This window comes from Trichoderma aggressivum (genome assembly GCF_033847375.1).
Source record: "Trichoderma aggressivum f. europaeum strain CBS 100526 chromosome Unknown scaffold_022, whole genome shotgun sequence".
Taxonomy (NCBI): Eukaryota; Fungi; Ascomycota; class Sordariomycetes; order Hypocreales; family Hypocreaceae; genus Trichoderma; species Trichoderma aggressivum.
The window spans coordinates 147,089-174,876 of record NW_026946388.1 but is presented as its reverse complement, the minus strand read 5'-3'; the positions used below and the strand labels follow the sequence as shown (position 1 = coordinate 174,876).

Below are 27,788 nucleotides of genomic sequence, written 5' to 3'. Positions count from 1 at the left end.
GAAATCTCAATTGAAGGCATCAAAGTCTCATCGAACGGAGCTATGGGATAACTTTAGTCTCATGAAGACTCACACAAGTGCGTGGACTTCATCATCCTTGCCTCGAGTATCTAATAAATATTGTAGGGAAGAATGACTTCGTCAAGGATACACCAGGTATTGTGCCGACAAGATGGCATAAGAAAGCTGCAACCAGTTCTTTGTAAGTATCGCATTGAGATGGGTTTTCAAAGTCCTAAATTAGAACACATGTTGGTTGTTTCCCTGTCATCTCAAAGCGGATATGATATCATCTCAAGTGCACGTCCTGCTCTTGAGACTTGTGAATACAAAGAGCCTTTGAGATACGCTTCATAATGGCATTGCGACAAAGACATTCCTTGATGCGGAGACCAACAACACCTGGGAATAGTCATACTCTTGTTATTTTTGGATCACATATTTCCCTATCATTTATCTTCCACAAATTCTCTCTTGCATTTCACCATACCCATACATAATTTACCTTCTTTCCTCGCCTTCGACTCTATACCCATTTAGCGCTGACGCATCTATACACCTATTTTTGAGAGTGAATCTCTTTTTTTGCCCCTTTTCTTCTCTCATCGTTTGATAAGCAAACATCGTCTTAGACTACAAGACGATATGGTCACGCAGAGCGGCGTCGCAGAACTATTCTCAGGAGGCTTCGAACAGACCTCATCAGTTACTGAAGAAGAAGCCCAGAAGCGAATCGACTTGCGCGTTACACCCCAGGACAAGAAGTGGAATGATGTCCTTCAGGAGTTCCAAAGGCTTCATGCAGATGCCGACATGACGATAGGTCAAATTTTATCGGAAAAGTTTACCACACACGAGGCTCGTCTGTTTATACCATCAGAGTCGGAGATCCTAAAAGTCATACAAGCGGAAAATGTCCGCCGATTCCACGAACGATTTGAGTCACGATTTCAAGGCATCGTGCTTGATATTCCCACAAAGTTGACAATGCTATACTTTGGGATCCCTGTTGAGCCAATGAACTTCCCATTAGCGGAGATGACTTTTAAAACGGATAGTCGAAAGCCAGAGCCGCCCCGATATGCCATTGATCCACCGTTGCATTTTCTCACGGCGCATAAAGAGCGCAATTGGGGGAATGAGATGCTTATAGGTAAATTCGGTCTTGATTGAGATACAAATGTTTTCTTTGTTAACAGCTGTCTAGGGAGAGAGGACCCATCGTATCCCATACCCGTTGAGCTACCGCAGAGTTGGCTGTCAAGGCTTTCGGATACCTTTTTGAAAGAACAAGATTCGCAGATTGAGCAACCAACTGTGCGACTTCGAGGTGGTGGAGCAAGCGATAATAGCGACTGGAGCCAAGAGATTGAGGACTGGAATGAAGATGACAACTTCACTGGCAGTGAAAGCAATGGAGACGACGGCAACGAAGACAGCGACTATGAGGACAACACACCAGAGGACCAACTTCACAGGGAAGAAAAGGAAGCCGAAGACGCCACCATGGAAAACATTAACAATGGTGGAAATTTCAGTTCCAAAGATCAGCCAGCCGTTACTCCCCAAAGCGAACTCTGGCTGAGACTCTACGGTTTTCAGGGGTATGTGCCGTTTATCACAGGAGATAGGCAGACATATGAGACTGCAATTAGGAGATTGCTCTCTCTTGGGCCCCAAGATCACGAACCCTTCTCCCTCGTGCATTTCGATGTACAGTCGGCGACGGTCGTCGATATTATCCACGATTCCCTTCCTTTGCATCCCGATAGTATAACGCTGCAATACATCGTGGAAAAGAGACTTGAAGAAGAAGGTTCTCCAGTCGACAAGCACTCATTCTTTGTTCATCTGGAACACGAGTCAACCCCCATTCACTGGGAGCCTAGCCAGGAGCAATTCAACGCCAGTGTCTCTTGTGTCAGATGTCCATTAGACGGAGTGGAGGGCAAAGCAAAAGACCTCGTTGCTTCTTGTTGCTACTTGACTTTCCCCAAATTTAACGACTCGCAGCCTTCTCTGCAAGACGTGTACGGATGGGGAGCTGACCAGCTCAATGCCTACGTCAACACCGCATTTGAGGTCTTGTTGGGTCGCTCACAGGACTCCTTTCACCACGCAAATTTTCAACTTGGCAGCTCGAACCTTGATTTTATCACAGCTCCTCCAGTCTATGGTCTTTACACAACTGCCTCGTCTGACATCCTTCCACTGATTCCCAACGGTGATGGGAAGCACTTTCGCCTGAGACGCAGCCTCCTTGGCAGTAACAAAGTCGAGATTGTGCTGCCTGGTTGTTTCAAGACCGATAGCCCAATGTCTGGACAGGGTGGCGAAATAACCATGGCCAATGTATTGGACTTTATGCGAAATATAATATCGTCAGCTTTTGGTGGCCGCACCAAGCACCTCAAATATGTGCGCCTGCTCGATGGGCGTGCAACATTGGGACCGGAAATCAGCAGAGATCAGGAGTACTATTCAATTTGCATGTCTGATGAGATACCCCAGAACTCCGAGATTGACTACTCTTCGGCTCTTTCTAAGATTGCTGCAACCCCAAATCCCTTTGTTCTCCTGTACCCAGAGTGGGAGGAAGATGAGAACGTTCTCCACCTGTCGACATCTGATGGAGAGGATGGTGCTGAGCACTCTATACACATGCCCTCACTGTCTTCGACGGTTGACGAATTTAGGGCCCGCGTGTTTGAGCTGATGCAGCTCGCTGAATTTGAGCCCAGTCGAATCGAAGACATGAAGCGTGGAGACGCATTCATAAGTGTTCAGCCCGAGATGGAAAACGAGTCCGCAGGCATCAATATCGATATGCCTTGTTTCTTCATTGGGCCCAATACCACAGACGAAGAGTGGTTTGGTATTCGTGCCAGGATACCGACTCCATCGGCGAAGATTAAGATTCTTGATTCGAAAGCATGGAATTGGCGGGATCAAGTTGACAAGTCCAACATCTGGGGCCCTCGATATGGACTCATGGCTGGCGTTCAGGCCACAATCAGCGAGCCCGAGAGCGAAGACGCCAGGGAGCGAGAGAAGGAAGAAGCTCCTCAGGATAGAGCTCAAGAGACAGTTCAGGAGGCAGCCCAAACACCGGTTCTTGACACCTCCGTTGGTGTAGAGGCTCTTAGGGCAATACTACGAGAGATAGAGCCGTTTAAAGCGACTCATGCTCAGTCGGCCAAAACCCAACGCCCAGGCAGAGATGCACCTGGTGATAGCAACGTGCGGCAAGGATCATGGACCCCTCAACCCAGTATCTATGACAACTACGGATCGCACTCATGGCCGAACGACTCTGGCATGGAAAACCCATCGAATGCGCCAACTATCGGAGGCACGCTTAGCAAAACATCCAGAATGCCAAGAGTACGGACAAATTTCATGACGTTCACGGAACAGGTACGCCTTCAACAAAAGAACTGGGAGATGCGAAAGATTTGCTTGAACCGGACAACACTCCTGCATGATGGCTCTCGCGTTTCTGATCAGCAGACTACGAAAACGAACTCTGAAACTTTCCGCATGGTGCGAAAGTGTGTGTTTTGCAACAAGATGATACCCAACCATTGGAGCACGGAACAGATTTATCGCCATCTGAGGGGAGAGCATAGGAACGAGCTCATGAAAGTGCTAGGAGTTACCAAAGTAACAATACGGCGGGTCGGCGGCAAAGGTGCCATCTCTATCCCACTGAAAAGGGGTGAAAGGCGTCATAACTCTTCGCCAGTGGCGCTGGCAAATGATGACATGATTATCGACAAGCCAGAAGCACAGGAGCATCACCTTGAGAAGGCTTCTGAGTTTTGTGATTGTTGTGGCAGCGATGGAAACCAGCGCGAATTCAACACGTCTCGTCCAGCTCAAGATGAACGAGACCAAACTCGGAAAAATTGCACAGGATCCGGCGCAGAGTCTGGAGAATTTTGTCTCTATTGCGACGAGAAATTCAGCGACAACGCTACTCAAGCAGATTGGAATCGGAACAGCGCTCATATGGTCGCTTGCTACGAGAAGAATAAGGGAGACAAATCCCAGCTTCTACCGCCAGATATTGCGGCATACAATCAGGAGCAGGATAATCTTCGAAAGCAGATCAAGGAAGCCGTGCCTCGAGCCATCGATTCTGATGAAGCAGAGGAAATCGCGGACATTGAAGGTATCCTTAATGCCATCGACTCTGAAGCAGAGCAGGATCCGAACGAAATGGATCTGGATGATTTCAATGAAGAGCCAAGACGACCAGAACCGAAAAAAGGGTACCATACACTTTTGGAAGCCATTAAACGTGCAATGTCTGGCCAAAAGCCATCTTCGATTGTTACTCTTGAGCAAGATGGATATCAAGAAGCTCACCGTGACGCAACTTCGAGAGGCATCGACAACATTTCATTTGATGAACGCAATGTGCCTTCTCCAAGCATCACCCAAAGCAGGGCTCCCTCCGAACCAGCAAGCTCAGATCCACTGGCGGTCGAGAGCGAAAAAGAGCATGAAGTTAGCCAACCAGCGACCCGAGAGGTGGCCGAATCCCCTGAACTCGAACCCCCCGAGTCTTCGGAATCTGAGCAGGACAAGGGGTCTGATTTCGAGAATGAGCCAGATCATGACAAGTCTGATGACGAAGAGTCGGAAGATGACCCTTATGGAGATTCCTCAAGCTCGAAACGTCGCAAACGAGGAGGGAAAAGGCGAGGCAAGAAGGGAGACCGCAACTATACCTTCTCAGACGACGAAGATGACGACGAGGATAGCGAGACAGACGAAGATGGGAAACGCATCAAACCACCTCGACGCGATCCATCACCTAATTGGCAGAGGATTCTTGGGCCTGAAGATCCAGATTTTGAGCCGACTGACGACTATTACTGCTCGAAATGTTTCCGCAAGGCTCCCAAGAAACATAAACGGGATAGGTCCCCCCTGGGAAGGACGAAGGAAATTGAGGTATAGCATAATTCCCAGATTGTAGCTTTTCATGTCTTGATAACTAACAACTTACAGCTTCATTACGATAAAAATCGCTGCTGCGGGATCCGTCACGGCATAGGATCAACCCAGGGACTTCCCAACCGAAGCGGCTGGATTCCATCAGCCGACATGCCAAAACCTCTCGGCAATCTTAAAAAACAGTTCCTCAGTCAATATCCCGCCTACTCTCGCACCTTGTACCCCCTCAACGCCTCCAACGCAAACGGCTCCTACTACCGCTCCGACCCAAACAACGACGACAACAAAAGCTACTGGGACATTCCCTGGCCTCCATTCCAAGGCCCGACGCCTCTACCCAACGGCTGGGATGCTCCCGACGACCTCAATATTCCAGCCACCGGAAAGGCTCGGAAGCAGTTCAAACTGAGGTCAGAGGGAGACTCAACGTACGTCCAAGACAAAAATGTTCATTATTCAGATGATGAGGAGATAGCATCGGACAAGGGCATCAACGGAAAGAGGAAGAGGAAGAGCAGACCTTCTTCTGCGGTCAACAGCAGACATACGACTCCTAAACCTGTCGAGAAACCACAGAAACCTGACGCAAAGGCAGAGAAAGCGGCCACACCTCGATCCGTGAAGAAGAAAGAAACGGTATTGCAGAAGGCGCTGAAGGGAAAGGCAGCCAGAGCACGAAAAGCGCCGCAAAAGAAAACGGAAAGAAAGGAGCCGACTAGAAGATCAGCAAGGAAACGCCTCAAGACCGGGTAGAGGTAATAGAATGGTGAAGGGTTTTAGATTTTGGATTAGAATGTTTGCTGGAGTGTCTGTTATATGGTAGTTGTGTTACTTGAGGTTGACATGTTATATGTTAGGAAATGTTTTGTTTTGTTTTGGCTTTTATTTGATAGACATAAACACTTGTTTGTACAATTACATACGCCTTTACTTGAGTCATAGACGGATGGACACACTTTGTTGGCCCTTAAATTATGTCTAATATACGTATTTGTATGCCTTTACGCCTCAAGCCATATGCGTGGTTTATATACCCTCCTGAAACACTCATAAAAATCCCTTCTAACAATGCCCACAAACACCAGTCCGAAGTTGTGAGATCAATGCGCCACCTCGAAACTTTTTATGCTAGAAACGCGCGCAGAAATATCACAGGCTTTCAATGGCTTTAAGCAAAACCTCAACCCCCTTCGCACCAACATCGCCTTTGTTCCCGAGCAAAGAACCAACATCGCTGAGAATGCCCAGTGGAATGTAGCATCCTGTCTTGGCCTTGTCCAGGCTGTCCTTCAACCGGCTGGTATGCTCCCATTCCTTTGCAGCTATCTCAGCTCTCTTAATGACGCGGTCCGAGATGCCACACATGGCGGCACAATGCATACCGAAACTGCCCTCTGCAACACCGTCTTCAAGCTTGTACAAGAATGTAATCCGGCGTTCTTTATCGTCAACATGAATTTGCATGCGGCGAGCGCGAATCTCTGGATGATTCTCAAATTCGGTAGCAAGAGAATGGTAGTGTGTTGCAAAGAAGCCAATACAACCAATGTGAGTTGCCACATGATGGAGCACAGCTTGAGCGACAGCTACACCATCGTATGAGCTTGTTCCTCGGCCTAGCTCATCAAGAATGACGAGAGAGCGCGGAGTAGCTTCGGCGAGGATCTTCTTTGTTTCAGAAAGTTCAACGAAGAAGGTGGATTGCGCAGCGAAAATGTTGTCGTTGGCTCCCAAGCGTGACATGATGCGATCAACAGGAGTGAGACGAGCCGACTTGGCCGGAACGAAACAACCAACTTGGGCCATGATGACGGCAATGCAGGACTATGCGCGAGTTAGATTTCCACAACGATTAGACGAGTGTTGGAAAAGTGTAGATAGGAAAGCTTACCATTCTGAGAACTGTAGACTTACCAGCTGCGTTGGCGCCGGTAAGAAGATTAATCTTAGCCTGGTCACCACCGAGCTTGATGTCATTTGGAATGAAATCCTCCACCGTATTAATCATGCAGGGATGCCTCAGCTCTTCAAACTCCAGGACACTACGTTCCTCATCGACAAACTGCGGCCTGCAGCTTGGCTCTCCAAGTGACATTGATGCTTTGGCAAGACTGACTAGACAGTCAAGCTGGGCAATGATTTTGATGGCTTTCAGCCAAGTCTCATAGTCAACGTCAAATTTCTTGCAGAAGCGCGACGCAACCTCCCGGATGAGTTGGGAGTGAGTTTCTTCAGCTTCCTGGAGTTCTCGAACAAGGCCGGTGAGCTCAGTAAAGTACCACCGCTTGACGTCCTTTGTTGCAGACATTTGACGCCAGCTGGATGGGATCTTGACGCTCTTTGGTGCTTCTATCTGATAGATTTCCTTGCCAATATCCGTAAACTTGAGCGTCTTGCATTTGAGCTCCGCCTTCTTCTCAGCCAATAAATCATTGAGCTGATTCTTCACCTCCTCAATTCGGGCAACACTGGCGTCAAAGTCTTCATCGACGCCTCTCTCTGGAATCATGAGTTTCTCTTCCTTTGCTTTCTGACGATCGAATGCCGTGCTCCAGTATGCTAGGGGTTCCTCGAGGTTAGGCATCGACGAAATGAGTCTATCAATTAGGCCGTTTCCACCTTTGAAAGCACCAACAAGAGTCATGGTATACTCGATTTGCTCAAAACCCTCGAGAACGCGGACAAAATCTTCAGGTTTGCAAGCGCCGGCATGGATGCGTGAAATCAGTCGCTCAAGGTCGGGCATTTTGACCAGCTGGGAAGCAAACTGCTCGCGGACGGAGGGATCGTCGTTCAACAACTCAACGGCATCCAAACGCTCGTTGATGCGATCAATGTCACATAGCGGATGAGCAACCCACTGGCGGAACAGACGCTTGCCGAAAGGTGTTATGCACTTATTAAGCAGACCAAACAAGGTACCATCGGAATTGCCGTTAACAGTGTTTGCGAACAGTTCAAGGTTGGTCAGTGTCTGGCCGTCCAGAACAAGCGTGCTGTTCTTTTGGATGGGGTTGTAAACCTCAAAGTTGCCTTGCGACAACAGCGGGCCTTCCAACTTGAGGAATCGAAGATAGGAAACGAGACCACCAATAGCAGACATGACAAGGTCGTCATCCTTGAGTTCCTGGAGCGCTTCTGGCCAAATATCTTCCTCGTCCCTTTCCCTAACAAAGTATTTGGCACAAGCGAGTTCTCGTCTAGTGGTGTCTGCATCCCAAAATTCTGTACCTGGCTTTAGGTTCGTCCATATGGTGGTGGGGCTCGTGTTGTTCTTGAGGATGCGAAGAGACTTTGTTGATAAGCCGGACTTTTCCAACAAAAGCTCTCGAGGGCCAATCTGAGCAACCAGCGTTTCGAACTTGGTTCGATCAACATCGTCGACAAACCCAGACAGATAGAATCGACCGGTAGCCGTATCTGTAAAGGCAATGCCAAAGGCTGGCAAATCATCCACAACGGATTCCTTGATCGCAACGCAATAAGCGGCCATGTCGTCTTGGAGCATGCCGCCATCAACCAGTGTTCCCGCAGTCAAGATACAGCCAAGCTTTCGAGAAATGACTTTGTCGGCTTTTTTGCCGCTCTTGTCTTGGCGCTCTCTCATCTCCTTGCCCAAGTTGGTCTCCATCTGCTCTACACGAGCCACCTTGTACTGCTTGGCGATGAACTGATTGACCCAGTGGTCCAGTGAGCCCTCTGGGACACCCACCATGCGCATGTTGACTCGATCAGTCATCTTGAAATCGAACTCTTGGTGGCCAATGGTTGCATCTTTTTCATAAAGCTCGTAGAACTTGCCCTTCTTGAAAAAGACGATGGTGTCCCAAAGATCTTGTTTAATCTCCCAATACTGCTTCTCAAAGGGTGAGAATTTGTTCCACGCGATGGGAGGGATGTAAAGAGTTCGTGGGTCATAATCAGGATCAGAGGGCGAGCGCTTCTCTTTGTCTCGAATGTTAGCGAGCCAAGTATAACGCTCGTCAGGCTCCTTCATGTACGCCTTTTCCTTCACCTTGGGGTCCTTTGTAGCGACTCGTTCGAGAGGTTTAACGACTGGCTGTTTTTCAGCAGAGTCTGGGTTGTAAGACCATTGCTTGGCTGTAGATCCGGCAGGAATATCTTCCATATCCACGTCGTCATCATCGAAAGTTGTAGTATTCAGCTCTACGTCTTCCTTGGGAGAAGGCGAAAAGTTTGTGCGCTTGCGTGCGGATTGAGGCTTCGAGGGTCGCTTCCTCTTTCTGGACCGAGAAGCCTCTCCGTCTGATTCATCCGACACAACAAAGTCGTCCATTTCATCTGCAACTCTCGTTAGCGCCATCTCCTCGAAGATGGAATAAGGGTGGTTTGGTGGTACGGACCTTCTTCTTCTTGCTCGGCTGTATCGCTTCCACCGTATTCGTCTTGGTCTCTGACAACGTTGCGGGCGGCTCTACCACGCCGCCGAGTCTGTGAAGCCGCTCCATAGGCAAAGGGTTCATCTTCATCGGACGATTCGGCATAGTTGACAGCCCTCTTCCCCTGCATAGCCTGATTAGCAACCATTAAAGGCCTGGAGAGAAGACGATGCAAACCTTTCGGATGGGACTACTGGGAGCTACCTCGCTCCCCTCGTCTTTAACAGATCTAGATTCAGAGGCCTTGCTCTTGGTTCGCTTGACAGTCGATTCCATATTCTCCTGCGAGCTCGTGGGTTCTGGAGCATCGCTGGAAGGCACCGGGGTGGAGAATTTGGCAGAGGCCTTTGTCTTTGGCAGAGAGTTGGCTTTGGTCTCTTTCAGAGGGGAGGAGTGTTGGTTATCAGAAGAGACCTTTTCTCGAGCAGCGGAAGAAGCAGAGACGGGCGACGACTTCTGGAAGAAGGACATTATCGACTTCTGTTTGGCTGAAGAAGAGGCTGCAGCAGCTGGCCGGGTGGCCTTTGCCGGCGTGCGAGCAGCGCTCGCTGCTTTGTCACTCGGCATCTTGACTCAATCACAGACGACCGCTTCAGACAGATCAACGACGAACACCAGGCGAGGGAGGGGCAGATTGCTGTGTATTGTTGGAGCCGGTGAGGATATGAAGGGTAACGAATGAACAAAGTAGAAAGCAATGCAGAATTGGAGGCGGAGAATTATAGAATTGACAGGCCCGGCACCCCAGCGGGCTGAGAATCAGACGACATGGGAGAGAGAGAACCCATGCAACGGTCGAGGTGCAGCGCGTCGCGATCGCGTCGGGACTCGTTAATCGCTACGAATTGGGCTTATCTCGCGTAAAGTGTGGCGTGCGATACACAGGTGCACTGTCCATCAGCACTGTATCCCCTGAAGCGTTTGGAGGAGAGAGCCCACTCAGTGGCAGGTACAGTGCATACCTGTAGCGTAACGGAGATGCCTGTACATGTTCTATTTTACACTCAAAACTCAATCCGTCCTCTTGATCAGTCAACAATTTTCTTGAAATAGGTAGCGGCCCCAGTAACGACATCAATAATAACATATCCAGCAATCTAATCCGTAGCAAATTATTCCTAGGCACGGTACAGTATTCCGTGCAATGACCTGTCAACCAATTGATAACATCCCTGCATAAGTTCTAGTCTGCCGCCTCTCCCGCGACCCGCCCAGCTCAGTTCCCCGTCTTATACAAGACCCATCTCACAAACTTGCCCACAAACAACATGCACCAAAACAGATAGTATCGCAAGCCGGTGTCATGAGCAGCCTCTATCAGTCGTCTTGATCGCTTGATAAACCGCGCTGCTCTGGGTACACTCAACTCATCGTATGCTTTGATTGCTTCCTCTAAACTGTTCTGGCTGCAGATCTGGTTTGCCAGATCCCATCCATCCGCCAGCGCCAAATTGCCTCCAGTTCCTGCAAACGGGCTCAATGCATGGTTGCTATCACCAAGAAAGATGGCAGGTATTTTTGTAACGTCGTCATGATAAAATGGCATCTTATCTCGCGAGTTCAAGAGCAAAACTGTGTTGGGGTCTGTCCGTTTGACGATGCTCGAGAAAGGCTCAGGGATGTGTGATCCAAGCTCCAAGCTCTTGTCTATGGCAGCCTGCGCCTGAGCTAATGATCCGCGATCCATTCTGGGCACCTGATTTTCCTTCTGCCCAATCGTCCAGAGGATTCTGTGTTTATCAACGGGGGAAAAGAAGGCCGAAACACCTGTGCGTGAGACGACGAAGCCCCAGTCCTCACTCAGTGGCTGCGGAAGAGACTCTTTGAATGTCGCTATTCCTCCTCTGAGGACTGCGCCATTGGAGAGAAGAGTGTCATCTGGGCGAAGGCTTTGTCGTAGTTTACTGCTCGCCCCGTCCGCGGCTATAAGGAGATCACACTCTGGCTCGCTCTCGTCGCCATTCCCATGAACTACTCGCACTCTTAGGCGACCACTCGGGAGTTGGGTGGCAGAAACACATTGTGAATCCCAGTTGATAACACAATGATCATTAAGACGGAATGAGTTGTGAAGGACTTGACGGATATCCTCTCGAGCAATCCGAATGCTGGTTGTTGGAATCCCAGCGACGGGGTTTCTAGTGAAAGAGACCTGTTCTCTCCACCTCGCATCCCATATCTTGAAAGAGCCAGCTCCATCGACTCCGGCCGCAGCTTGTTCCAAGATTTCATCGAGTAGGCCGAGATTTCTGAGCACAACGAGGCCACCCGAGCCATCATATCCTGTCAAGGACAAATTATACGTCTCCCTCTGAGCAGCCACATCCTGTGCATCGCGTTCATATATGATGATGTTTGGTTGGCTGAGTTTAGAATTCCATAGTTTCTGAAGGCCGACAACGAAAGCAGACCCAGCAAGCCCTGCTCCCGCAACGACTATGGTCTTGTTTTCAAGAAAGTGACTGGAAGAGTGTTTTTCACTGGCATTAGACATTGTACCGATGGTGTTTGTCCGAGACTACGTTGTAAAACAAGAGTGAAGATGGGACACAAGCAGGTATTTTAAGTGCGCCCGCCTACCGTGAAGGGTCTCACATGTCACGAGTGATTCATCAATCAGAGGTTTGTACAACAATGTCAATGCCGTTAATTTCGTACCACGATCCATTCAATTTCGAAAGCAACGACGCCATGTTCAGCTTGGTCCAACATGATACTACAAATTACCAAACAAGACATTTGGCTGACAGACAATCTGAGGTTGCCTTGCGTCCGATTGGACAATCGCACTTGTAGATACGAATTTCCATTTCAGGCACACTCTTGCCAGTGTTTAAACCGTACGATGTCAGTGCAAGCTCTCGGAAGCGAGTAACTGCCAAGCGCTTAGCGGTGAATAGTTGGAAGACTTACCGAGCTTGTGGATGCCGGGATGGTGATGCTTTTAGCTCGGTGGACGAGTATCCGCTTGTGGTAACTCGTAAAAAAAGACGAATTTCCCGTTTGGATGAGACACCTCTAAGACATTGCCTCATGTTATCAAGGCCAGAACTGTCACTCGGTCTTCTTGTAAAATCACCAATAGGGGTTATGAGTATGTCTCGCTCTTCCGGGTCATCCCTTGATCATGAGGACCTACCAGTCCCAACACAAGTCGTAATACACAGTTAGTCCAATGGCTCTAGTACAGATGCAATGTTATACAGAAGTACTAATGAACGTATACTTGGAATACGCAAATGCATAAGTGTATAAAAAGCACCAACTTGATAGCTGTCTTTTAAGCCTCTCTTCTGGTGATTTCACCATATAGATGTCGAGTCTCTTGTTCATACCAGCTCTCCAGGCATCATGAATGCTACTACTAGGTAGGTAGGTAGATCCAGTGCATAATTCACACCCGCCTTGCCGCATTCTCCAGCGCAATATTGACACCCGCACCCCACTATTACACAGGGCGCTCTGCCCCTCCGACTTCAACTTTTCAACGCCCTTGTGAATGACCTGATATGAAATTTCTTTCCAGCTATTCGCCAACTTTTCCAAACGCAACCAGCCGGTCGATTTGCGACAAACAGATACAGAAATAGGCGGCCATGGCCGAACTCTCTTCAGCTCCCGTGCTGTCGACTCCAGACGACAACCTCTTCGCAACCACCCAACAAAGCGAAACCAAGTCCACGCTCTCTCTCGATGCGCTCAAGACGACATACGAGATCGCGCGCACTGCGACAGAGATCCGCCAAGGTGGATGGAAGAGAGTCGCGCTACAATTTCCAGATCACATGCTCGTCGACGCTCCAAGAGTAGTGGAAGTGCTAAAGCAGGAACTGGAAACCACAAGCACGGAAGAGGGCGCGAAGGAATGGAGGATATGCATTCTGGCAGACACAAGCTACAGCGCCTGCTGCGTCGACGAGATTGCGGCCGAACATACACATGCAGACGTGGTAGTCCACTATGGAAGGACATGCTTGAGTCCGACGAGTCGATTACCGGTGATATACGTATACACGTCGCAGGAGCTGGATTACGATGCCGTCACTGAGCAATTCACCAAAGAGTTTGGTCACAAAGATACAAAGGTCGTCATCATGGCAGACTTGACATATCAGAACCACGTGGAGCCGATATCAAAGGCGCTCGGAGAGTTGGGATACAGCAACATAGTAGCGACGGAAGTAATCAGAGACCCTGCTGGGGTAATACCCAACAGGAGAATATCGGGCGACCCAATAGAAGAAGAACTCCTCAAGTCGCATTCGCTATTCCACATTTCCGATCCTCCCGCATCTCTGCTTCTCGCGCTCCAGTCCCGATTCGCCTCCCTACATGTCCTCTCTATACCTTCACCGTCGTCTCCCACCCTCGACAACCCGACCTTCAGAACAGCAGGTCTTTTGCGCCGGCGCTTCGCTCGCGTCCTCACCCTTGCTTCGGCGGGCGTCATTGGCATCCTCGTCAACACACTCTCCGTATCAAACTATCTCTCATCGATTGACCTTTTGCGGAAGAAGATTGCAGCCGCTGGAAAGAAGAGCTATACCGTTGTTGTGGGCAAGCTCAACCCCGCCAAGCTGGCCAACTTTGCCGAAATTGAGGGCTGGGTCGTTGTAGGATGCTGGGAAAGCGGGCTGATTGAAGAAGATGCCGGCTACTGGCGGCCTGTCATTACGCCTTTTGAGATGGAGGTGGCGTTGATGAGCGAGGAAGTACGAGTATGGGGTGGAGAGTGGTGGGGAGGCATTGAGAAGCTAAAGTTGGAAGTTGATGATGGTGCTAAGAAGGAAGACACGGACGGCAAGACAGACGGTGAGAAGGTTGAGGGAGATGCGACGGCTGAAGATGGCGCTGGAGACGATCTGGATGAAGAGGAATCGCTACCGCCCGTATTTGACCTGCGAACGGGAAAACTCGTCAGCAGTAGCAGGCCAATGCAGCTTCCGATGAGAAGCGCACCCAAGGCTCAGCAAGTGGACGGCAACAGTGAGCCGCGGTCATCGGATGCATTGATAAAGAGAAGAGTGGGCGAATTGGCGAGCATCAACGGTGTGGCCAGCCCCGGCGCGGAATATCTCCGATCTCAGAGGACATGGCAAGGACTGGGCAGCGACTTTAACGACGACGCCAGCACAGTGATGGAAGAGGGCCGAAGCGGCATTGCAAGAGGCTATCATGTGGGTGAAGAGGCGGACAAGCACTAGTGCTCATGCGGAATGTTTGAGACGTGAACAAACGTTTTCATGATGACCACGTGGGACACGTATGGGATATAGAGTTGGATAAAGTAGAAACTTTGGCCATTGATCATTCACTCATCGCAGGCAATCAAGGCTGCTAGATATCATCAGGGGCTTCCACCTGCCGGCCCTCGTACTATATACAAAGCGCAAAAAAATGTAAATATCCTCCTGAATTGGGACTGCCCAACATGTACATCGTCAAAAGAAGAAGAGAAAGACCGGACAAAACATAATCGTTGCAGCAATCGTGCCTCTCTTTCAGTCATTGTCATCAGTACGGCGACTGATCATCCTTTAAAACCCAGCCACGTCCTTCGTGTACGGAGACGTTGACGTCTAATCCGTTGCCAGTAACCCCCCCTTCATTAATTGCGCTTGCCTCCCCCCTTGTTCCCTTTGAGCGCTCCCCATTATACGTATACTCGCCGAGCAGAGTGGTAGCTGTGCCCAGAGCCCGAATGGCTGCGATGATGATGGCTATGACGGCCGCTATGCGAGTGCGAGCTCCGTCGCACGACGCGCTCCTCCACAACGACGCTATCGCCATGCATCCACGCGGCAAACGCAGTCACGGCAAAGAAGACGGTGTTGATAATGGCAAACGCCCACGAAGCCTTGAGCATGGCGCAGGGCTTGTTGACGCCCCAAGAGAAGCCCGGGATGCCCACATCATGCACCTTGTTGTACCAAATCTCGTCCCTCGCGGGATCTTGACAATCGGCGAATTGGATCCCGCGTAGAAAGTAGATGCCGGCGATGAGGGCGCCGAGGAAGCAGAGGTCGACAAAGGAGACGAAGAGCGCGTTGTGGGAGGAGCGGCTGTAGGCGAGGAGGGTGAAGAGGCACCAGGCGAGGGCGAGGACGGTGACGATGAAGAGGACGAGGATGGCGTTGGGGGTGAGGACGTTTGCGTCGTTGAACTTGCCGACGAACCAGCTGAGCATCCCAACCGGCGGTGTCTAGAAGGGAATGAGTATGTTTGGTAGAGAATTGCGATGCGATGCGCTGAGAGGAGGGGAGAGACGATGAGTGGGGGAGAGGGAGAGAGCTTACCAGAGTGACGATTTGCGAGATGCGAGTGCATACAAAGACGATTGCGAACAGCATCGTGGGCGGTTGGGGAGGGTCGCAGATGCGACAAGTGACGATGACGACGACGATGTGACGGTATGCAATTGGGATTGATCTGAGCCGGTCCAATTTGGAGCGCCGCAGCTGAAGCAATCAAAAGTCTCAGGCAACACAAAGCTATGCTACCTTGTGTACAGTATAGCAAGCAGCCTTGGTTTCCAATCACAAGGAATGATGCAACACAAGAAAAGAAAGAGAAGATCTCTCAAAAAAAAAAAAAAAAAAAACGTGGCAATGCGCCTCCACGCCGCTTTTATTATTCTACCTGGTCTAGTACCTGAATCCCAACCCATGCTAGCATTGCGTGCATATGCGCGTCGACTGAATATGAGGTGGTTGGGGAGAAACCCGCTGCTTTGGGTTTAAAAACACCAAGAGATGGTTGTCGTATCTTGGGGGGGGGGTGTGGCGGGGAAGCTGAACAAGGAAATAGAGAGCGAAAAAGGCCCTTTGCGCGGGATTTTCTCGTCACGGATGGGCTAGAATGTTGGCTACCTTGCTAGACAAATCAATACTTGGCAGTATGAAGCTAAACCCAGCTCTTGTGAGAGGCGGGATGGAGTCAAAGAAAACAAGATGGATGCATGTTGCGCAATCAACGAAGCTGTAAGACAAGCATGCAGCAGCAAAAAGCAGGGGAAAACCCGTCGTTGGTGGTGGGGGGGGGCTGCCAACCAACCGATAAAAGTGGCTGGGCTGAAAGGCTGCTTCTGCCAGGGGTCTTTTTTCTTTCTTTCTTTAATCTTTTGGAGAACACGAAGAAGAGAGAAAAACGTGGCTGGTAACCCAGAGCAGAAAATAAAAAACAACCAGCCACTCGAATATCCGCGTAAAACAGGCAAATAGTTCCCGCAAGCTAATGGGAGCCAAAAGTTGAATTGCGGCAACGGCGTATTACTTTTTGGCGACGCCGCAAACTCTACTGTATGCGAGAAGTTACGTACTAGCAGACGTGAGATGAGATGAAAGGAACTGCAGTTGGTTGACCCAGAATCATCGATCTCCTCTGCAGAGACCTCATTTTCAACCCCCAAACAAAGGCACTTATACTGCATACAAGGCATTGATCATGCAAAAGTTGGGCACACCGCCTGCCACGTGTTTGGCTGTCAACGCTGTGTTCGTCTCGTACGAGTACTCGCAAGCCCTCAATGCTGGCAACGTGAAATCAACAAAGTAACTGTCCCGCTTGTTGGACGTGTCACTTTTCTCCTTGTCAACGTCTTTGTTCCGTCACTCCGCTTGTGGGCCGAGACAACTTGAACTTGTGGGGTCGGCACTCAGCAGTCGCACAGACTTTTAATTCCCGGATGCACGATTCTGCTCTCGTGGGTAGGGCGGCATACAGTCAGGACTTGTGATGCGAACCACAAAGACGCAGGGATGAACAACCACCGGATTCCATGCTGCATCTGACATTTCAGCATCGAAACAATCACCGTTGAAGCAGGAAATCGATTCAAGACTCATATATATTCATACTGTCGCTCTTTTTGGCCGTTGCTGGCATAATCAATAGGTAGTGACATCAAATTCCGTAGCAAACCGTTGGACAAGAAGGAAAATCCTCATAAAGGTGTATTAGGGTATCATCACTCCAGTTCCAAGCATTCAGCATCTCCGCATCGCATCGCATCGCATCGCATCATTGCCGCATTTCATGTCCATCATTCTCCCCCTTCTTTTTCCCATCTTCCGTCCCGCTCGTTCCCATCAAACAAGGCTCAAAACTTCTAAACATTTGAGGGAGTCGTCTTGTCAGCCCGTGCGTGGCCCCTCAAGGTAGTCAAGCCCTCGAGAACCGTGAGCGCCATGAATCCTGCCCACAAGAAGAACCCAAACGCGACTCCGGCCTGCGAGGTCTGGCAAAAGGTGTTTCCGTGGCATGCAGGAACTCCGATAAAGGCGGCCATGGCGATCGCACCGGCAAACCAGAAAATAGTCGTAATGACCAAGAGGACAAACGCTGCAAGAGCATGGTAGAGGCGCGCCAGGTAAAGCGGCGTGATGGCCAGGTAGACGAGGATGATCAAGCTCCAGATGGAGTTGAAGAGCATAAACGCATAGGTGGCGGGAGACGAATAGCCAAAGCCGGAAGTGACATTGACAACTACAAGGCGCAATGTTAGTCGGAGACACAGTAAGAAAATAACAGGCTTGTCAAGATCAACTCACGATAGCCTGTGATGCCGAGCTCGATGATGACGAGGACCGCAAGCACGATGTGGATAATGGTAATCATTCCGAGCGCCATGTTGGGCAGTAGTTTAGGCAAGCGGCCTTGTTCTGGTGATAAAAATCGATGACTCTTTTCTGAGAGGCCTTGTAAAGCTCTGGAGCGCACAACTTTGCAAAGAGCCGCACAGGTGTCTGGAGAAGCCGATCAAACGCAGAGGGCGGGAGGAGAGAAAGGTTTTAATAACACCAGAGAAGCTGTGAGTACAAGGAGTGGCGTCGAATTGGATGTTGAAAGCTGCGGAGCTAACTGTGAGGGTGTGTCGGCTAGAGGATGGCGTGTAATGACGGTCCAGTCACTGCAGAGAGAGGCCTTGGTGAAGGGGCCAGTTTCGGGCTAGTTGGGCTTGAATGCGTCTGTTCTCGTTTTGGAGCGACTGTGACTGTTTGACGTTGACTTGCTGCGAAGGAATACAGTAATCACCACCAGAGTGTGTGTTGGTCAGAGTTTGGCGGGTGAAGAAGGATGAGAAGAGAAGAGTTGAGAATGGGATCAACAGAACAGACACGACACGATACGAGCGAGGCACGAGAGGATTTAATACTCGGTAGATCTACCTGCTTGCAAGGCAAAGGCAAGGCAACCGACGACTTACACAGGACAGGATCTACTAAAGCAGCCGCTGCCGTGCAAGGCAAGTCAAGTCAATCACAGCAACAAAACAAAACGCTTGGAAGAGCTCGACTGCGTGATGTCATGCGATGTGGCTCGTCACTACGTCACCATGAAACCCGGCAGCGTTAACAAGAGACCCGGCAAGAACCAACGATGCCAACCGGTTAAGCGCCAGCTGCCCTGTTTCATCCGTGCCGCGCCCAGGTATCTCCAAGGTACCAGGCTAACCGCGGGAGGTCGCCTTTTCAGCTCCACTGCAGGCTAGCAGCAAAACCGGCAGATGATCAGACAGTGTCGACTTGCACGTTCGCACTGATGATGCAAGCAAGTCAAACAAGCTGCGAATCTACTGCTACTGTACAGTACTCTAGCCTGACACCGGACCAGGGCTTGCAGGGCCCTCTCTTTCACTGCCCTCGACAAAGGACAAAGAAAAAAGAATTCAGACAGAATTGATGGTGGTCCAATTTACACGCCTCCCCTTGATTGGGCCACAGTGGCTGAGCTATGCCGTTTTGTACAGCCCAAATGGCGTGGCCTGCCTACGTGCTGATGACGGCGCGTAGTGGCTGGTTTAGCCGCAATCCTGCGTGGAATGCTGGGTGATGACGGTGAGACTTGGAGATGGAACCCTCTGTCTGATTCCAAACTTGAAGCGAGAGCCACAAGACAAAGAGAAGAACGGATTGATTTTGACTGGCCTTGTCGCGAGCTGCTGCTGATGCTGATGCTGATGCTGATGCTATTTTCAGATCCCGGCGACGCTCTTTGCGCTTCACATTCCTCTCGTTGAAGCAACGCCTTGCCCTCATGATTGGCCCGTCTAGCATCAGTTGTAAAACAATCAGGGTGGCCAAGCGGAATGCTGGACAAGCCGACAGGACAGGGGTCGGAACACCAGCAAGGGCGCGCGTATTCGGACTTGCTGATGCGCCATAGGTCAGCAATAATCAACTGCCACACACACAAGCTGCAGAAAGCAGATGCTCAGCTGCCATGACGGGAAGCAGAATGCCGAATATTACGGGAGTTTGTCCTCGCTGTGCTGTCCGCGACGAGTTGGAAGCTCGCAGCTCGAATCCACTCATAATCGAACCACTAAAAAGAGAAGAGAGAGTGTGTGTGTCGCTTCATGTTGTTTTGATTTGATTCGAGATTTTTTTGCAAAAAAAGACGTCGTGAAACTCGATCCAGCCAGGGGTCGAACCTGGAACCTCTGCCACCGGAAAGCAACGCGCTGCCATTGCGCCACTAGACCAATTATATGGCTTCGCCCGAGTCCAAACCACTTGTTGAGGATGCACAATGTGAAAGTCGAGGCGGCAGGATATCAGTTGGTTGGCTGAGATCAAATCTCCCGAGCAACGTGTTTGTTGAGCATGGAGCTTCTTGTGCGACAGACGCTGGTTCCTACTAGAAACCGACTAAATGATTGGCCAGAGGAGCGCCATTGGATCAAGATCCAGTAGTCTCGGTATTTGTGATGAATGACATGGAAAGGTTACAAAGAGCTGTATCCGCTCAATGCTTTGAAAGACCAGAGCCTTGTTTCTTATGATTGTTCAGCTTCACCATAAGTCGTCATCTGAATAAGCAATCATGGATGCCACTCGCGGCCTTCACTTTGCTGTGCGAACCTGCGTACTGCTAGGAGCCCACGGGAAGAAGAATGCGACTTACATGCCTTGTTATTATGCGGCAGTTATCACGGGTGTCTTCTGACAGCAACTGTCAGTGAAGAAGCACCTCACTTGTCTCTTCCACAGAGTCGTTTTCATTTCATGGCGGAATCAAATACTCTTGGTGTCCGACTCGGGATTTGTAAGCCAACTACGTGTGGACTTTCATTATCGAAATACCAAACAGCTTTTGCAATGTGCTCATCATGCTCAGCTCATCCGCATCCTACTTCGGGTCTAGATTGCATACGAGTACTCATAGTGATTTGCATGGCCCATCCAAGAGAATGGAGCCATCAATTGGCGGCCGACCGCGGCCGCCCACCAACCTAGACCATGTCCGCACAAGTCCGCCAACATGGCTCTGGCATCTCAAGTCCGATACAAGTTACACCTCCGTCTCAATCCACCGTCCAATCCTAAACACATACTTGCACATCTCGTTCTGGCAGGCTCATTCTCCGCGTTTTCATGGTTCAACGTTGTTGAGTTCCCATAGTTTTGCAGTTATGAGTTTCGATCTACCTTCTCCTGAAAGTGTTGAAGGACCCACACGGGAACGGGCAGACAACGTCTGTCTCTCTTGTCGCCGTAAGAAGAAGAAGTGTGACAAGGCGCTGCCCAAATGCCTACATTGCACGCGGTAAGCTACTAGATTCCGTTTTTGATCTTTTGACGAGATGGTGGGCCTAGACTCATACTGCCAGGTTGCATATACAATGCGTATACGAAGATGCCGGCGATAGCGTGCCGGTAATAGAAGAGTTCCGCCAGCTGAGGAAGAGACTCAAGCTCTTCGAGGAGATGCTCGTCCCTGGCGCTTCCAGAGTGTCCAGGTCAACCCACTCAGCCGCAGGCCCGGACCCTGCCGAGACAGCGAGTCAATTGGGACCAATCGATTATGAGGCCGATTTCATCTCACGCCTAGACGCGCTTGCCTCCAAATTGAATGTTGGTGAAGAGGTCTATCAACTTCTCCAGTCGCATCCAGGGGAGATATACAGAGCATTAAGCCTTTACTTTGACAATGTCCACAAATGGATACCCATCATGTCACAAAAGCTATTCTATAGCAGGATGACAGACTTTAGCAAGACGAAACGTCCAGATTTTGCCATTCTCTTGCTCAGCATCCTCTTGTCGATCCACTGCCCCGCAACGGGCACGGCACCAGAACCATTATACGAGGCAACGCGTTCCATATTCTGGAGTGTAAACGCAACCGTAGATGCATCCTTGGAAATGATACAAGCAGGAGTGCTCTTGTCATGCTACGAGTACGGGTTCGGCATGTATAAAGAATGCTACAAAACCATTGGCGTATGCGCACGAATGGGTCATTGGATGGACCTGCAAGATGAAAAGCCGCCGTCCGACCATCTTCGATATAGCGATGAATGGATCAGAGTAGCCGAGCGATGCAACGTCTGGTGGGCATTGGTTATACGCGACAGGTTCGAGCACCGGTTGATTACCCAAAACTCCGATCGAGCACCAACTGATGCGCTTACATGCAGGTCAACCATGTTGCACGATGCCACGTTCTCCAAGCCGTTTGCAATCAACCTGGCCTCAATGCCGCAGCACCTTCCCTTTGAAGCCTTTGATCTTGATCCTTCCTTTTCTCGCCTTGGCGACGCCGTTCTTACCCAGGATCAAGAGCCCGGCGTGTTTGGCTATCAGGCAAAGGCGTGGTGTTTGTTTGACAGGACAGTATCTTTCCGCCATAGTCTAGCGACCACCCAGGCATCAGATCATGGTCATCTGGAAGATGAGAAATATCAATTGGATATTGAACTTCAACAACTGATGAGAATACTCGTTGAGCTGTCTGGTGGCGCCGTGTGTGGATATTGTGAGCCATCCGCCATAACGCTCGTGTAAGTCATCGTGGTGATGAGCAACAAAAAGAGGAAAAGATGAATGCTAACTTGTTCTTGTTAAAGTTCACTTCTCCTTCTACACAGTCGACATCCACTCCTCACGGCGGACAATCTATGCAAGGGCGATGTGAAAGGTTTCCCACCATCATGTCGTGGGGCCTCCGCATTAGTAGTCAAGACAAATTGTTCGCATGGTTGTCGATGTGGCGGACACCATTAATAACCATTACCGTAAGATTAATATAATATCGTTCCCGCCGACGTATTGCCACGTCATTTATCGGGCCACCTTGGAGCTGATTTCTTTCCGCGACGACATGGACGAGGCGGAGTGGACGACGGCGCTTGAAACACTCCGAGAGGCTACCTGGAACTATGGCAGGAGGTGGCAGGCTGCGGGTAAGTTCTTTTTTTGGTGAATGATGGCGTGGAAAGCAATGTATGACTAACTACTTATGCCGCCTCGTTACAGCGAAGCATCTTCAAGTTGTGGATAATGTGCTTTCGGATGTCTTGCCTGATTCGCCATCCACCTTTAATTACTTTCAACCAATTCAAAACGATCCGTGTTTGGTCGCATTACTGTCTAAATAAGACTCTTCTAGCTCTGTTTTGTATTGTACAGTTGCAAATTTCAAAGAGACATCATATGGTTTGGATAGAAGGTGGTAGAATGTAAAGAATGTAATTGTATCATCACTAGAATCGTCCACCAGCTAGACTTTATAACTAGAGAATGCCCGTTATATACAAGTCTTTGATTATTTCTTTGTCTTAGTCTCCGCTCTCGTCCAAGAATAACATGTCCACCGGCGGAGTTGCTAGTCAGTCAACTGGGGCCGGGAACTGCAAACCCAGGTAAGAAGCGCGGCCGCCGTCGGCCGCGACGAATCAAAGCAGGGGGGGGTGAACTACATTGCAACTTGAAGGCGGACGTAGCAAGATGAATAGCGGCGAAAGGACAATTTGACCGTTGGAGTTTTGCTTATTGATTGTGGCATTTGTAACAAATGGTACTTATTAGCAACAAGGGGGGTGATGTAGTATCAGATGTATATAAATGTGCCTGTTCTTCTCGACAAAGCAAGAAGATGATCATCACACTCACAGCTCAACAATACAGTCTATTCTTTCACACTTGTCACCCATTGAGTCTAAACATCTTTTATCAAAATGGTTACCGTCGCAGTCGCTGGAGGAGGCTCAGCCATCGCCTCCAACATCATCAACGCCATCCTCGCAACCAAGAAGCACCAACTCGTCATCCTCTCTCGCTCCCCACGCCCCGAACTCGAAGCCCGAGGCGCCATCGTCAAAGTCGTCGACTACGACTCCCACGAGCAGCTCACCAACGCTCTCCAAGGCGTCCACACCGTTCTCAGCTGCATCTGGGCTTACGGCCCGGCCGTAGGCACCTTGCAAATTGCTCTGCTAGAGGCAGCCAAAGAAGCCAAGGTGAAGCGCTTCGTGCCATCGGAATGGTCCATCCCCGCATACGACCGAGTCGCCTTTTACAAGGCCAAGGAGTCCGTCTGGGAGGCTGTGAAAAAGTCTGGGTTGGAGTACACGCGCTTCATCAACGGCATGTGGATGAACATCTGGGCCGCCGGCGCGCCGCGAGACGAAGAGGCTGGCCGGGCTGGATACAAGGGCCCGTCCTTGATAGTCGACATCAACAGCGGCAGCGTCACCATTCCGGGGGACGGCTCCAAGGTAATCAGCGTGACGGACATGCGAGACGTCGGCAAGTACGCCGCCGCGGCGCTGGATTTCGAAAGGTGGGATGAGGACAGCGTGATTGTCGGCGACAAGTTTACCGTCAATGAGCTCGTTGACAAGGTTGAAAAGATTACGGGGAAGAAGTTTGACAAGTCGTACATCTCGCTGGACGCTATGGAGGCAGTGATTGCTGGGGACGCGGATCTGGGGACGCGGATGATTCATGAGTTCCTCAAGATTATTGCTCTGGGAGAATATGACCTGACGCCTAATGTCAACCAGAGGGTTCCAGAGGTGAAGCCACTCAAGATTGATGAGTTTTTGGCAACGCACTGGGCTGCGTGAAGGGAGTCGATTTGATTAAATGGGGATTATACATCTGGATGATGTATGAAACTTGCACTACAGCATACGCTTTGATATAAATGAAGACAGTTGTTCCAAATTTGAGTAGATTCTTTCAAGCTATAAACCCTGTTTCGTATAAACAAACTCCCCTTTTTGCAAATGAAGTACATGATAACCACCCATTGATCAACGCGATATCCAAACATGCATACAAACATGTATAACAACCCATATTTACACAGACAAGCAAGCCTTCCACAGAGTCGTCGACTTGTTGAAGAGAGAAGTCTTGTTAGGCTGATCGGTAGCACCGCCGAATCCTCCAAAGACATCCAGCTCAGCGCTAACATCAACTTCAACACCAACCTCAGCAATGCCAGTGTTGGCACCACACTGAGCAGTACCAGCAGAAGTAGCCTGGCCGGCAAAATCAGCCTTCAGAACGGGAGCCTGGAGAGCGAGTCCTCCGACAAGACCCTCGCCGAGGAAGGTAGCCGCAAGCTGCAGGGTGAAGACGGGAGCAACCTGGGCCGACAGGGACACCTCGCCGCTGAGGCTGAGGCCGGTGGCCTGGATAGTGGGCTGGAGGTTGAAGCCCTGGCCGAGGGTGAAGCCGGAGCCGTCGGGGAGGCTGGCCGAGGCGCCGACGGTAGCCGTGGCCGAGGCGCTGAAGCCGGAGATCTCGGCGGCGGCGACAATGGTCAGCTCGGGCCCGATGTCGACGACGTCGGCGATGGAGAAGCCGGCCAGGGGCACCGTGGCGATGGGGATGTTGGTGGACAGCGGCGAGCTGATGCTGCCGCCGGCGGTGACGCTGACCTCGACGGTGGCGCCGAAGTTGCCCGAGGTGGTGAGCGAGGCCTCGAAGCCGTCGGACAGCGACAGCGTGATGTCGGCGTTGAGGGTGCCCTGGGTCTTGCAGTTGGCGCAGGCAATGGCCAGGTTGACGCCGTCGATGGTGGTGCTGTAGATGGGCTGCGAGAAGTCGTGGCCAATGTCGATGCTCACGTCCTTGCTGACCTCTCTAGCCGAGTTGCCCGCCGTCGGCACGCCCGAGATGCGGATGCTGGCGTCCTCGGCAAAGTCCCTCCAGGCAGCCTTTGTCGCGGCGAAGAGCGCCGTGTTGGCGGCGGTGTCGTAGGTGATGGACTCGACGGAGAAGGGCTGGCGGCCCTTGGCGCCGGCGCAGGCCTCGTCGTCGGCGACGTAGATGATGGTGTTGCTGGCGGCCTGGTTGACCCATTTCCACGCGGCCTGGGCGGCCTGCAGGGAGGAGGCGCTGCCAAACTTGATGGTGATGTCGTCGTTGGAGCAGTCGACGGACTGGACGACGTCCTGGAAGTTGGGGGCGCTGAGGAGACGGAAGTTCTTGGAGGCCTGGAGAGTCATGTTTGCCTGGATGCCTAACGGAATGTGTTAGAATACATAGCCATCACGAGATGAATCTTGCTTATACGAACCTTGGTCATCGTGAGTCCAGATGAAGTTGTCCTGGCTTGCCAGAGCCAGGTTCGAGCCGTCGCCGCTGGCGGGGGCAGCAGGAGTCAACAGGATCTTGTTGGCCACAGCTGAAGCCGCAACATCCCTCTTCAGGAGCACCGGGCTCGCAGAAGCAAAGTTGGTCAAGGCCAACAAAAGGCCGGCCGAAGCAGCGCTCTTGACAAACATGATGAACTGGTGTTTTTGTTCTTTACAAATAAGATGTTGTGATTCGAGAACAAGGTCCTAGGCCTGCAAGAAACTCCAAGGTCGAATGAAGAATCAACTGCTGGCTTGGGAGTTCCATCATCAACACAGAGTGAGGCCGTCATCATTCTAATATACTTCGCGATACCTCAATGGCCGATGAAGGAAATCGTACCAGATCGTGCTCGGCTGCCTTCAATGCCGTGAAAGTAAAGGGTCCTCCCAGGACTGGAGCCCGCTGTCAGCAAGGCCCCCGACTGAAACACCACCTGCCTTTACGGAACCATCCGAAACCCATGCGCGGACAAGGGGTGCCCCCCCAAACGTGCGTTGATCCTCGCGATAGTCCCTTGATTCTAGAAGAAACAGCCAAGCCTTAGCACTTACTCACTGACTCTTTTCCTGCTTCATCTTCCCTTATTATTTGTTTTACTCTTCTTTTTTTTGTTTATCGTCGTGCACAGCCTCCCGCGGCATCCCCGTGGAACTAGCCGAACGGCTCTCATAAACCCCCCCCCCCCGTACTAGCGTTTCGCCATTTTTGTTGTTTACTCGCTGGCTAAGCTTAATCAGTTAGGTTGCAGATTGCAGCATCGTCTTTCTGAGAAGGTGTACTCGTATTGTGCCATGTGGGGAGGACTGGCAGAAGTGCCACAAATCGGACAAGGCGGGTTGATCATTCGGAATATCCACCACTCGGTGAAAGAGATACGAGATACACACACGCGATGAGCTACTTTTTGTTTCTTCAACCTTCTTTGTTTGTCTTCTTTTTAACTCGGCTGCCTATAAAGATCGGATTCGAGGCCCACGTTCCGAGAGTAACATCCGGTACGGACGGCAAACTGGGCCATGGGGGGACAAGAACCTCGCAATGATACCGGGGTAGCCGGCCGGGGGGGAGGAACACGCTTGATTGCAACGTTTGTGGAGGTGGAGGGGATCGCCGCATTGAGGCTCATCAAACTACTCCAGCCGCGCCTTTTTCTTGGCTGAATCGCATGTGAAATCTAGCCTTGTCCTCGGCCAAAACTGCACATGCCTTACTTTCTTTATCTCCTTCTGTCTGCATGGCGCCATTTGGGTGCCGGATGCCGGCCCCACTTCTGGGGGACCCCGGCTCCGAAGGCATCCCGGCCATCGGCAATTTAAGAAAATGGCCGTTAGGCGAGTAATCGCAATCGATGCAGCGATTTGGCTGATGACGTGCTATAATTATTGTTAGAAGAGTCGTTTAGGTACGTATCAAGCGGCGTCCGCTGCGTAAATCATCTAATGTGTCGTCAGTATGGAGTACAGAGCTACGGAGTAATATTTCAGCAAGGTCTCTAAAGCATACGGAATATCTCCATTACAGGCAAGCTGACACTAATATCCAGCATCCAGCATATAGTTTATCCATCCGGAATTATTGCTTGGGGTTGGGAGAACACTACAATATCCTATTCGTGGAAAGTACTGCCGGTCCTAACTTCAACTGGCACCGAAACGATTAGCCACCTCCACCATCCAGGTGACGACATCGCACAGGATATGCCTTCAACACTACTAGCAAGGGTTCGCTACATAAAGCTATAACAATACACAACATGCATAGATTTGGCCAGATAAACGCGCGCTGCCTCCGAAAGAGGCTCTGCACAATACGAGCCCCCATGCAAATGCGGAGCCTCTAGAAAGCCATGTAATTGCCAATTGCGGAATGTCGACACAGAATGGCATGTGGGATTCACCGTACTCTTCTAGAACGGGGTCGGAATGCCTTGTTGGGCTAAAACCGGCCGATTATCCATCTTTAGACTCGAGATTGTGACTTCGAGATGGCCCGTCAGTTTACTCTCGTATTATCTTCGGCCGATTAGCAATATCGATACATTGTTGCG

At 50.6% G+C, this 27,788-nt stretch overlaps 9 protein-coding genes across 9 annotated transcripts; 4 read left to right on the top strand and 5 right to left on the bottom strand.

Moving 5' to 3' along the window:
* Window positions 1-645: 645 nt before the first annotated feature.
* Window positions 646-5,718, top strand: Triagg1_5885 (uncharacterized protein; the record flags this gene model as incomplete). The annotated part of the gene is made up of 3 exons (XM_062900447.1): window positions 646-1,153; window positions 1,208-4,962; window positions 5,020-5,718. The coding sequence occupies 3 exons, from the start codon at window positions 646-648 to the stop codon at window positions 5,716-5,718; spliced, it is 4,962 nt and encodes a 1,653-aa protein (XP_062755086.1).
* Window positions 5,719-6,114: 396 nt separating this feature from the next.
* Window positions 6,115-9,932, bottom strand: Triagg1_5884 (uncharacterized protein; the record flags this gene model as incomplete). Its single annotated transcript, XM_062900446.1, has 4 exons — window positions 6,115-6,789; window positions 6,857-9,267; window positions 9,330-9,489; window positions 9,543-9,932. The coding sequence occupies 4 exons, from the start codon at window positions 9,930-9,932 to the stop codon at window positions 6,115-6,117; spliced, it is 3,636 nt and encodes a 1,211-aa protein (XP_062755085.1).
* A 649-nt stretch (window positions 9,933-10,581) lies between these two features.
* On the bottom strand, window positions 10,582-11,859 carry Triagg1_5883 (uncharacterized protein; the record flags this gene model as incomplete). The annotated part of the gene is made up of 1 exon (XM_062900445.1): window positions 10,582-11,859. One exon carries the CDS (start codon window positions 11,857-11,859, stop codon window positions 10,582-10,584), a length of 1,278 nt encoding a protein of 425 aa, XP_062755084.1.
* Window positions 11,860-12,961: 1,102 nt separating this feature from the next.
* Window positions 12,962-14,569, top strand: Triagg1_5882 (uncharacterized protein; the record flags this gene model as incomplete). The annotated part of the gene is made up of 1 exon (XM_062900444.1): window positions 12,962-14,569. One exon carries the CDS (start codon window positions 12,962-12,964, stop codon window positions 14,567-14,569), a length of 1,608 nt encoding a protein of 535 aa, XP_062755083.1.
* A 449-nt stretch (window positions 14,570-15,018) lies between these two features.
* On the bottom strand, window positions 15,019-15,715 carry Triagg1_5881 (uncharacterized protein; the record flags this gene model as incomplete). Its single annotated transcript, XM_062900443.1, has 2 exons — window positions 15,019-15,567; window positions 15,662-15,715. The coding sequence occupies 2 exons, from the start codon at window positions 15,713-15,715 to the stop codon at window positions 15,019-15,021; spliced, it is 603 nt and encodes a 200-aa protein (XP_062755082.1).
* Window positions 15,716-17,472: 1,757 nt separating this feature from the next.
* On the bottom strand, window positions 17,473-17,993 carry Triagg1_5880 (uncharacterized protein; the record flags this gene model as incomplete). Its single annotated transcript, XM_062900442.1, has 2 exons — window positions 17,473-17,849; window positions 17,915-17,993. 2 exons carry the CDS (start codon window positions 17,991-17,993, stop codon window positions 17,473-17,475), a joined length of 456 nt encoding a protein of 151 aa, XP_062755081.1.
* A 2,563-nt stretch (window positions 17,994-20,556) lies between these two features.
* On the top strand, window positions 20,557-22,153 carry Triagg1_5879 (transcriptional regulator family: Fungal Specific TF; the record flags this gene model as incomplete). Its single annotated transcript, XM_062900441.1, has 2 exons — window positions 20,557-20,912; window positions 20,977-22,153. 2 exons carry the CDS (start codon window positions 20,557-20,559, stop codon window positions 22,151-22,153), a joined length of 1,533 nt encoding a protein of 510 aa, XP_062755080.1.
* A 1,172-nt stretch (window positions 22,154-23,325) lies between these two features.
* On the top strand, window positions 23,326-24,216 carry Triagg1_5878 (uncharacterized protein; the record flags this gene model as incomplete). Its single annotated transcript, XM_062900440.1, has 1 exon — window positions 23,326-24,216. One exon carries the CDS (start codon window positions 23,326-23,328, stop codon window positions 24,214-24,216), a length of 891 nt encoding a protein of 296 aa, XP_062755079.1.
* Window positions 24,217-24,453: 237 nt separating this feature from the next.
* Triagg1_5877 (uncharacterized protein) lies at window positions 24,454-25,887 on the bottom strand (the record flags this gene model as incomplete). The annotated part of the gene is made up of 2 exons (XM_062900438.1): window positions 24,454-25,622; window positions 25,680-25,887. 2 exons carry the CDS (start codon window positions 25,885-25,887, stop codon window positions 24,454-24,456), a joined length of 1,377 nt encoding a protein of 458 aa, XP_062755078.1.
* Between the last annotated feature and the right edge of the window lie 1,901 nt (window positions 25,888-27,788).